General features: G+C 34.0%; 1 protein-coding gene across 1 annotated transcript; it reads right to left on the reverse strand.

Moving 5' to 3' along the window:
• Nucleotides 1-1,304: 1,304 nt before the first annotated feature.
• Nucleotides 1,305-10,090, reverse strand: shisa4 (shisa family member 4). Its single transcript, XM_073826053.1, has 5 exons — nt 9,666-10,090; nt 6,370-6,547; nt 5,914-6,050; nt 5,232-5,420; nt 1,305-3,022 (listed from the first exon to the last, which is right to left on the reverse strand). The coding sequence occupies exons 1-5, from the start codon at nt 9,721-9,723 to the stop codon at nt 2,982-2,984; spliced, it is 603 nt and encodes a 200-aa protein (XP_073682154.1). The 5' UTR covers nt 9,724-10,090; the 3' UTR covers nt 1,305-2,981.
• Nucleotides 10,091-12,092: the final 2,002 nt, after the last annotated feature.

Here is a 12,092-nt window from a genome sequence, read left to right on the forward strand (position 1 = left end):
AAATTTGAAGTGATACTGTTTCATCCAAATTAGTGGAGACAAGCCAGACCACAAAATATGACTGTGTCATAACGCAAATCATTTGCAAGCAAAAGAATTATACACCCTTTAATTTTTTTTGTCTTGCTCAGCCTATAGCTATTTTAATAACCGTGTTTAACAAAACACTAGGTCAAAAGTTAATACACCTTGCAGAATCTGCAAAATTTTGAAATTAACAAAATGCATGCTATTTTTTATTTAGTACTGACCTGAATAAGATATTTCACATAAAAGACGTTTACAGTCCGCAAGAGAAAATAATAGTTGAATTTATAATAATGACCCTGTTCAAAACTGTACATACACTTGATTCTTAATACTGTGTTGTTACCTGATCCACAGCTGTTTTTTTTTTTTTTTTTGTGATAGTTGTTAATCAAGTTGTTAAAGGTTAAAGGGTTAATCTGCCCGCTGTTCTTCAGAAAAGTCCTTGAGGTCCCACAAATTTTTTTTGTGTATTTTTGAACCCTTTTCCAACAATGACTGAGGACAACTGAATTTACAGGGTAAATTTAAGTTATTTTGTTTTCTGGGAAACATGTAAGTATCTTCTGTATCTTCTGAAGGGTAGTATTAAATGAAACAAAAAAAGATATTTAGGCAAAATAAGAAAAATGTACACATCTTTGTTCTATCTATCTATCTATCTATCTATCTATCTATCTATCTATCTATCTATCTATCTATCTATCTATCTATCTATCTATCTATCTATCTATCTATCTTTATTCTATTCTATTTACACCTTCTGGAGCATCAGTGAGCGTTTAAAACATCTGTAATAGTTGCATAAGGGTCTCTGTTGTTTTCAGCATGAAAAGATGGATCTCAAAATCATACAGTCTTTGTTGGAAAACGTTCACATATACAAAAATGCTGAAAAACCAAAGAATTTGTGGGACCTGAAGGATTTTTCTGAAGAACAGCGGGCAGTTTAACTGTTCAGGACTCGCGAACAACTATCACTAAACTTGTAAACTTTGAATGGGGTCATTTTTATAATTCAACTATTATTCTCTCTTGTGTACTATATGTAAACATCTTTTATGTGAAATATCTTATTCAGGTCAGTACTAAATAAAAAATAACATGCATTTTGTATGATCCCTCTTATTTTGCTAAAATAATTAACATTTTGCAGATTCTGCAAGGTGTATGTAAACTTTTGACCTCAACAGTATTTTGTGGCATATAAAATATATGTGATATTTTACAAAATTGTGATCTGTAAAAATAAGGCAGTGTTAAATAATGACAGCATGCAAAGTCAATTTTGTTTTTATTGTAAAAAGAGAATTATGCAATACTCCTTGTCCAGTCTCTTCAATTAGACCTCTCTTATACGATAATTAGTGCAAGTTCAAACACTAGTAGCCTATTAGTTGCCTTTTTCCCTCCAAGTTGAAAATACCTGTTAATACTCCACATTGTAAAAACTCCTCTTAATAGATCCTTTTCTCATTTGTACTTCACATTCCAAAGTGACAAATACAGTAGCATATGCTGTATATAGCAAAACCAACACTGTTAACTATACATTAATTTAAATAACTAACAAGTTATTTAAACAGTGGACAAAGCATCACAACTTATCTTACAAATGTGAGATGAGGAGGTAGCAGAAATCAAATCAAATACCTTGAAATGTACCTAATGAATTATTTTAAGCCAATGCTCCTTTTAATGAGAATGTTCTTTTAATTTACATTCTAATTTATAACTGAAAAGATATGATTTATGATGAACTTATTAATTATATGAATGGGGACAAATCTCAATATGCTGCCAATGGAAGTCCCACCTTAATGTTTGGTCACACAAGCAAAATTTAGGCAAGAATTTGCAGTAACATTCAAAACTTCCCATTGGTGGGACAAACTGAATCCAATGTGAAGTTGGCATGCGGAATTCTAGAATGCATGGATTCATATTGAAAATTTTGGCTGCAAAAATTCACATAACAATGGTAAACATGACCACACCATTGTGACTTTTTATCTCACAATTTGGACCTTATATCTTGCAATTCTAAATTTGAAGAAACTGTGAGAATGTAACAAAACAACATAAATGACGGAAATGTTTCATAGATCAAAAAGTTTTTTCGAGACGAATAAAGACGCACAGACAGACAGCTAACCGAATGCAAACATTTCTGTGATTCCCTTTGACAACTGGCCTAGGTAGCATGAGATACAGTTAAAGACATGCAGATCTAAGTGGCGTTAACATTACAGCTCAACTTCAAGTCAGATCCACACAGATGATGATCTGCAAATGCACAGAATGAGATTTGGTTGGATGCTATGAAACATGATGTTTTTTCTTAATGTAAGTTTTCTCTTATTTACATACTGCATGTTAATTGTCTATAAGACATCTACATCTCATGTCTGCATGTTAGCTGTCTAGAAGACATGAAAGGCTTACAGCATGATTTCATGTTAATGATGCACGTGACATGCTTGAATTAGCAGTCAAATAAATACATTTTGAACAAACCAGCCGGGAGAGACAGCTAAGCATGTCTATTGCAGAATAAAGTGCAAATGACACAAGCTTTTTCTTATTTGGTTGAACAGAGAACGACATCCTGGATGAGTCTGGGTCTCTTCTGCAGGGCAGTCCATTTCGGAGAGTCTGACAAAACATAATGGCACATTTAAAGCAGTCTTTTGAGTCTGTGAGTTGCTGGATTAAAGTGGGAGGAGTTTAGCTGATTAGTGACACATGAAAGCTGTACATCAAACAAGAAAACACTCCGACGCGTGAGGCGATTCTGAGGTCAGTTCATGCTTCACTCCACAAATTAATCAAGAAATAAATAACAGAAATCATTTTTAAACGGCTTCTCATACAAGGGATTCCACACAAGCATGGGCCCTCTTCAACACCCATTGTATGGGTTATCTTCTCCTCGCTGAGGGACTTCAGCTCTTTCAATGCCCTGGGTACTGGGGAGGTGAATACGGCGGAGGAGCTGAAAACAAAAGTAACACAACTTAGAGAAAAGTGTCATGATTGTCTGTGCTACTATATGCAAGAGTGGTGTTTTTATATTTATTTAAAAAATCCACATCGTTTTAGACATATTTTGGATGTAAAATGGTTGCGCTTGGTGAGCTACTGCTGCTATTTTTACCACAACACAACTCTGAAAATAAAATAGTAATATGAAGACCACAGCTACTGAAAGAGCTTTCAGGTGGCAATGGATATAAGTGTAGGCTTAAACCAAATGTTGTATCTTCTTTTTTTCCCCACAAGGAGTTTAAACATCCCTGGATATCAAGTGAAATCCACGCTGAGAAACTCCTTCAGTGGCTGTGGCGTCATGACAAGCGTCAGCATGTTTATAGTCTGGCGTTTCTTGTCTCTGCCATTTGTAAGCTCTTTCAGTAGCTGTGGTCTACTAAAAGCCTCAAAGGCAACAGGGCTGAAGTGAGCAGAACAAAGTCTGAGGTCGTTAGGAAGTTTTATTTGTCCACAGGCATCTTCCCATTCTTTGCTTCTCTTCTTATCGCTAGGAAAAGCAGTGAAGACTTACATCACTTCTCTTGTTGCCCTTTGAATGAAAATTACATCCAAAAGTCACACAATGTGGCATTGTATCAGTATTTTATTTTCTGTGTTGCGGTAAAAATAGAAACAGGTAGCGGCAGGCAGAGTGCAGCCATTTCACGTCACTGAAATAATGGTGCCCCCCTCATAGTCCAAAATATGCATCCACCTTTTTTTTTAGTAACTTATGAGCGATGAGCGCCATAATGGATTCTAACTTCCGTTTTGATGCTCGTATGTTCCGGTCTCCATAGAAATCCATGTTAAAGTGGGGTAAAATTATCAACTGAATAAATTAAAGTTAAACTTTTTAAATAAAACAAAATTTAAAAAGGGTTAAGCTGTGTGCTAATTTGACTAGAAACACCAGAGAACAGAAACACAAAGCATCTTTCTGTTACGAGACGGACAAGACTTCCGCATTCAGGAAAAAGGTGTATAAAACGACGTGGATTTTTTTCATATAAAGTAAGTCTTTCATGGGTTCAACCCATACTTGGGGTTCCCTTTCAATATAAAGCTTCTTATTAGCATTAATGATAAATTGAACCAGTAGCATCCATGAAACCATTCAACTGAACAAAAGGTTCTTTAAAGTGAAAATAGTTCTTTAGATTACTAAAACATTCTTTACAATAAGAAAAATCCGTTTTTTAAAGGGGTCATGAACTAAGAAACCAAACTTTTCTTGATTTTTTGACATATAAGAGGTCACTGTGCTATAAAAACATCCTGTAAGTTTTAGAACTCAAAGCTTTTTTGTTAGTCTAAAAACAGCTTATATTGAAGCCAATCTGCCAAAATGACAGGTTGTGGAATTTGCCATCTAATGATGTAATAGTGTGGCTAAACACCGCCTTCACAGAAGAAGATCAACACCTGCTTCTACATCACTGCCTGTTTAGCCCCACCCACCAATTCATGCATGTAGTGTAAATAATAAGAGAGGCAAACGCATGTCTACACAGAAACCAAATGATAAAAAAGTGAACAAGGAAAAACAAAAACAGCCTTTGAATTGCCTTCCTTCTGAGCGGATGAACTTTATTTCAAATGAAGCTCCAGACCACTTCAGTAAGAACTTGGTCCTTTGTTCACTTCATTTTACCAGAGATTTGTTTACAAACAAAGCACAGTTCGATGCAGGATTTTCAAAAGGATGAAACTAAAAGACAATGCTGTGCCGACCATATTGGATCTGACAGTAATGTTGCAACAACACAACTATTTTTAATATGTGGTCACTACTGCTTTGTCTGTTATTACAGATTATTTGATATGTACTGAGTATTTGTGTTTTTTTTTTACCTAAATCACAGAAGTGTCCATCTATGAAAAATGTAGGCTGTCAAACATACACAACTATTAGCCAATAATAGCAAGGGGCATTTACTTCAGAGTCTACAACTCACCGTCAAACCAGGACAGAAAATAGATTTTTGCTTCTAAATGTTTTTTTTTTTTTTTAATGTAAAAATCTTAATAACATTATTAGTAGACCTCGGAGAACAGTATAAAATAATGAAAATGCAGTTCATGACCCCTTTAAGAACTGTTCACTGACAGCTTTTGTGTGAACCGAAAATAGTTATTCTATGTCACTGCTGTGAAAAGCCCCTTTCAAATACCTGCTTGACTGTATCCTGCGTCAGGAGGGTGAGAAGGATAAGGACCCTGGGGCATCATAGGGTACTGGTGGGGGATACCTGGATACTGTGGCACCATTGGATATCCAGGATAATCGGGATGTCCAATAGGTTTACCAGAAGCATCATACATGTGCTCTACAGGATAGCTGGCCATTGGAATATGCTGGGCTGAAAGTGAGACTCAAGTTAGCAGGTGACGTTTTTTATTCTTTATATAAAAAACATGCAAGCAAGAATTTTAAATATTAGCCTTGGTATTCCAATAAGAAGCCAGTGGTTAAATAAGTACACTAACAAAGAACAATGCAACCAGAAAAAGAGAAATTAGAAATCAGGTTAAATTCATTTATACAGTGCATTTAACAATACAAGTTGTTTTAAAGCAGCCTTACAGTCACATTTAGTAGATTAGAGCTGGGTGGTAATATAGTTACATGATATAAACAATCAAGTATTTGCTCTATAGTACATAATGTGAATGCACTGTATCTATACAGAAAAAGTTGGATGTATTATACTTAAAAAAATTTTTTTGACGATACAGACTGTTGAGTTTTGCTTAATATTACATCTAGCTTTAGGAGTGTACTGTATATATCCAGGTAAGACTGGATGCACTTATAGTACTTTGCTGTGAAGAGTTTAAAGTACTTGGGTTTACCTTCATAAGGGGTTCTGCCGCGTTGCTGGCGGCGCTGGTACAGGTAACAACAGGAACACATGAAGCAACAGACCATGGTTGCTATAGCAGCCACAAAGAGCAGGATCGATGAAGCAATGCCAGCTATGGTGGACGGGCTGAGAGAGGCAGGATAGAAAACTGAAAACTTCACTAATCTTATCCAACACCAATTTCGAATTATCAGACTTCTCTGGGAGCAACTCCCTTTGGAAAAAATCGATTTGGATAAAAGCATCTGCTAAATAAATGTGAAATAAAATGCTTGCTTAGGTCTAGCAATTAGCTCCTTCAACATTAAGATGATCATTTCTAAGGCATTTCGAATTATCCTTCTCCTCAGCTATCTTTAAAAACAAATGACTTTTATTTGCCTGTTAATGTGAGGTTCATGACCCTCTCTATGCCGCTATAGGTCAATAGTCCTGAAAAGTGTACCTGAGATGGAACAGCATGCAGCGCTTCTGTCCCGCCTCGGTGATCATCTTGAAGCCATCCAGGCAGCAGTAACGGCGGTGACAGTTCCCACAGCAGAAGGTTATGAGTGGGCAGTCAAAACCATTATGCCAGGTGCCATTTTTGTCCACGTACCACAAACAGTCCTCATCCGCACTCACTGAAAGAAATCAAACAAAACTTGTGGATAAAGGTATATATAATTAAAAAAATATTTGAAAAAAGATGAAGTTGAAGCTGAATCTAGTTAATACAGTATATAATATAATATAGGGTCATTCTGCGTCAAATCAACCAAATTTTGGAAACTTCCCTGGCTCAAATTTTTTATTTTGTTCATTTTTCTGTAGTAATACAAACATATAGTGATGAAAGCCAAAAAATGTTATGTCACAGATGTATATTTACTGAGTAATCCACTATTTTGTAGAGGGGGGGGGGGGGGTGCAAAATGACAATATTCAATATTTGGAGCCAAATTACACTTTACAAAGCTGGCAGCATTGTTATTTTATTTTTTCACTGAGATTGGTAGGTCTATAAGTAAAATCTGTTGACTTTAGCAATCTTTGTTGCATTATATGCCAACTGTGACACCTCAAAACTGGCAAAAAGCACTTCTGTATGCCTGTAAGTCAAGGAGTATTAAAGATATCTAAATATCCCTTTAGATTCTGATTCTTAGCAATTTTTTCTTTTGGTATCTTCATTTTAAATGCCCTCAATAGTTCAATGCCAGAGATATGGAGATCTTCATGCAGCTCCATGAGAAAATTGGTAAATTTGACACATTTTCAGTGGTCAAAAACCAATTGTGGGTCATTTTACATACAGCTGATACTTTTTTTTCTTTTAAAGTGGAATATCTAAATAACAAAACTAGAACTAGAAAGTAGGAAGGTATTTCGTGATTTTCTATCAACACAATTGCATAAAACAAACCTGTCTACATGCCATAAATGATCATTTTCCAAAGTTTGCATGTCTGTAACTCTAAAAGCATTCAAGATATTTTAATATTCTTCTAGATTCTCATTATTAATAAACTTTCCTTTTGAAATATTATTTTTTAAGTCCCCATATAGTTCATTCCCCATAGATATGGGGATTTCAAAGCAGCTCCATGTTCAAATTATTACATTTTAAAATCCAAATGTGGTTCACTTTGCACACAGCTGATACTTACTGCATTTAAAGAGGAATGTCTGAAGAATAAATAGTGTTTAAACTAGAAGTGTTTCTTGTTTAAAACAACTCTCTGAGTACCAAAATCTACTGAAAATGGTCAAGCTGAGGCACATTAACTTGCTCTCAAAGGTGTATTTATAAAAATCTATATATGAATCAGTTTTAAGGATATTTGGAAGAAGGGATTATATTTATTTTAACAGCTTTCAAATACACAGTATTGTACCTACCGCATTGACAATCCCGCAATCCCGATATTTATGAGACTGAACCATAGGGCCTTAAAAATGAAGACTCCAAAGTTACAAGAACAAGAATCTAAAATGACAATAAGATATGCTTAACACTTCGTGAATGAAGAACTTGCAAACTTTGTTTTTAAATGTTTGTTTTTGGCACTCGAGAGGTGTGTTATATTCAATAGTTTTGATAGAAGGAAACAAGATACATTTCAAGTTTCAGGATTATTTGTTCTTTAGACATCCCTTTTTAAACAATAACTATCAGCTTTTTAAAATGTTGCCATTTGGTTATTGATCATTGAAAATAGGTAAAATTTGGACATGGAGTCACATTGGGGTCCCAATATCTGTGTGACTGAACGACATAGAACCTTTAAAATAAAGATTCCCAAAGAAATCTATATTAAGAATGAGAATCTAGAAGGATATTAAGACATCTTGAATACTTTTAGAGTTACAGGCATGACAACTTAGAAAAAGAATATTTATGGCACTCAGACAAGAACGTTCTATGCAATTGAGCTGATAGAAAAAAAGAGATACTCTTCTAGTTTTAACACTATTTATTCTTTAAAAGACAAAAGGATCAGCCATATGCAAAGTGACCCACATTTGGCTTTTGACCAGTTGCATTAATATCTCCATATCTCTGAAACTCAACCATCGAGGGCCTATAAAATTAAGTTACCAAAAGGAAGGTTTAAGAACCAGAATCTAAAAGGATATTAAAATATCTTTAATACTTGAGCATGCAAACTTGCTCTTTGCCATTTTTGAAGTGTCACAGTTAGCATTTAATAAAACAAAAATTGCTACAGTCAACAGATTTTACTAATAGACCTAGCAATCTCTGTGTAAAAATAAAATGACAATGCTGCCAGCTTTCTACAGTCATTTTCACACCCCTGTAATTTGGCTTCAAATCTCAGGTGAAAATTGTCATTTTGATCCCCTTCTATAAAATAGTGGATTAATCAGTAAATACACATCTATGACATTTAATATTTTGGCTTTTATCATTATATGTGTGTCTTTCTGCAAAAAATATGAACAAAATCAAAAAATTTAGTCTGGGACCTCTGGTTGAGTTGACACCGAATAACTCTAGTTTCAATATAAATTTTAAAAATAACCTGAGAAACTGAACGATTTTGCAATACAATATGCATTCATTAAACATATTGTAATATGTTATTACATAATAAATTGTATGTATACACACAAACACATATTTAAATATTAATACTAAACATTAACAGTAACCTAAATAGACAGTGGGACAATTAATGCGCACATTATTACATAAGTGCATGAATCATTAATTCATTATTAGTTATTTCAGTAGAGGCTTTACTTACCTAACCCAAATAATTACTGATGTGCCGCTAAGAAAGTAATTTCTTACATTTATTTTGAGTAAAAAAACCTCTAAAACATCTAATAACCGTTTTTAACAGAAATTGCATCTTTGTTTTGATCTTCTGTTGCAGTGTCTTAAATGTAGGTCAGTTAACCACCTGCTTCAAGGGCTCAACTCTTGGATTATGTTTCAGCTACTGGTTCTGCAGTGAATGACCTACCTATACAGAATGCAGAAGAAAACAACTGCAGCCTCGTGTGAACTTACAAATCTGAGGGGTTTGAGAGCCGTTGCTATAGAAATGACATTCTGGTTTGTAGCCAAGGATGCTATGTATATATAAAATGCATTAGATAAAAGCTATACATGGCATCTGCGAAATACAGTGCGTTTCTTGCTGACGACGATAATGCATCATAAACAAAACATGCTTATAAGTAAATATTTGCGGCAATGGGGCCTATGAAGAAACTACAATATCGTCTTACCCTGCCAAGCCGAGAAAATGATATAGAGGACCGGTATAATAAAGGCGTAGAAGGACATCCTGCTTCCAGTACACTTTCCGTTACAGCAGACGAAAGCGGTTACATTTGCATCCTTTGAAAAGATCTTTAAAGGATGTAATCTGCCACGTCTTGCAGATAGCGGAGCTCCGAATCCAGCGGCTTCGTGATCAACATGCGATCTGTGTGGAATGACACACCGCCCGTGACGCTACACGCCCGCACGCCAAATCTCCAGTACCAGCCTCCTCATTGATGAAATAAATTAAAGGACGTTCATTTCGCCTGGATAACGCGATGAATTTATGTAAATTGTGAGGGGAAAATGAAAGGAATTATTCAGGAGAATGACCGCAGACGCGCGAAATTCCACGAGGAAAAATGGAGCCCGTGGGCTCCTGTAGCAGCTCGCCTCGGCCCCTCTGAATACTTAACATTTCTGGAGATAAATACGCTCATTCACACTTTATGTAGAGATATTACTGTGTCTTTTCTCAAAGGAAGAAATTATTATTACATAAATTACATGTATTAATCAGTTCGTAATTCACAAATGCGTCGTATGCGATACATAAAGGCAGAGGAGCTCTGGAAGTGTATTTTGTTTCAGCACCCATAACTCAAAATATGATATAATATTCCCAGAGTAGTTTTCAAATATACAACTTAATCTTAAAATGTGAAAACTTTGCCAAATACAGAGTGCCACTATTAGGGTTGTACTAGAATGTTAATTTCAAACTGTACAATTTAAATCACTTCAAAATAAAATAGTAAATAATAATTGTTAAAGTCCTTTTTTCTCCTAAACCTTAATTTAGTTCTTAAATGTATTTAGTAAAACAAAACTGAGGCCACATTTGTTTTAACAAAACAATAGTAGCATAATTATCATATACACTACCAGTCAAGCCAGATTTTTAATGTTTTTTTTTTTTTTAAACAAGTCTCTTCTGCTCACCAAGCCTGTATTTGTTTGATCCAAGGTACAGCAAAACAGTAAAAATTTGACATATTTTTACCATTTAAAATAACTCTTAACTTCTATTTGAATATATTTTAAAATGTGATCAGCTAAATTTTCAGCATCATTACTCTAGTCTTCAGTGACACACGATCCTCCGGAAATCATTCTAATATTCTGATTTGCTGTTTAAGATTTTTTAAATGATTACAAATATTTAAAAAAGTTAAGTACATTTCAGAATTCTTTGATGAATAGAAAGATTTAAAGATCAGCATTTATCTGAAATTAAAAGCTTTTGTAACATTAAACACTACACTAAGTGTAGCATATTTTTTGGGGGAAAGAAATGATAGAAATTAAAACTTTTATTTAGCATAGATGTTTTAAATGGATTTATATATTTTCTGTTTATAATGTTACAAAATATTTCTATTTCAGATAAACGCTGTTCTTCTGAACTTTATTCATCAAAGAAACCTGGAAAAATTCTACTCAGCTGTTTTCAACAAAATGATGTTTTTTGAGATGCAAATCACAATATTTGAATGATATCTGAAGGATCATGTGACTGGAGTAATGATGCTAAAAAATTTAGATTTGAATTCACAGGAATGAATTATATTTTAAAATATAAATTCAAATAGAAGTTATTTTAATTGTAAAAATATTTAAAAATGTTACCGTTTTTTCTGTACTTTGAATCAAATAAATGCAGAAGAGCAGAAGAGACTTATTTAAAAAAAACAAAAAAACATTTAAAATCCTACTGGTCAAAAACTTTTGATTGGAAGTGTATGTAATATAATATGTGACCCTGGACCACAAAACCAGTCTTTAGTCGCTGGGGTATGTTTGTAGCAATAGCCAAAAATACATTGCATGGGTCAAAATTATTGATTTTTCTTTTATGCCAAAAATCATTAGGAAATTAAGTAAAGATCATGTTCCATGAAGATTTTTTGTAAAATTCCTACTGTAAATGTATCAAAATGTAATTTTTGATTAGTAATATGCATTGTTAAGAACCTAATTTGGACAACTTTAAAGGTGATTTTCTCAGGATTTAGATTTTTTTGCACCCTCAGATTCCAGATATTCAAATAGATGTATCTCGGCCAAATATTGTCCTATCCTAACAAACCATACATCAATAGAAAGCTTATTTACTGAGCTTTCATATTATATATATGTCTCAGTTTTGTAAAATTTAACCTTATGACTGGTTTTGTGGTCCAGGGTCACATATGTAAAACCAAAATTGTCATCTGAATTGTCATCTGAATCAGTTAAATTTTAATGGCAGTGAACAGTAACATTTTTTGCACTCTGCAAAATATATCTTTTAAACAGTCTTCATTTACTCTTACAGTAAAAAAAAAACTTTCTTACAGATGTCTAAATCTTCAAAAACGTAGATTTGAAACTAGGCACTTAAAACTTAG

Source organism: Garra rufa, chromosome 20 (genome assembly GCF_049309525.1).
Source record: "Garra rufa chromosome 20, GarRuf1.0, whole genome shotgun sequence".
Lineage (NCBI taxonomy): Eukaryota > Metazoa > Chordata > Actinopteri > Cypriniformes > Cyprinidae > Garra > Garra rufa.

Excerpts from the sequence above, each read along its gene's own strand:
- shisa4 (XM_073826053.1), bottom strand. The coding sequence starts at position 9,723 with ATGTCCTTCTACGCCTTTATTATACCGGTCCTCTATATCATTTTCTCG. Across the intron at positions 6,051-6,369 it reads TGCATGCTGTTCCATCTCAG|CCCGTCCACCATAGCTGGCA; the intron begins GTACACTTTTCA and ends TGCCTCTCTCAG. Across the intron at positions 5,421-5,913 it reads CGGCAGAACCCCTTATGAAG|CCCAGCATATTCCAATGGCC; the intron begins GTAAACCCAAGT and ends TCTCACTTTCAG.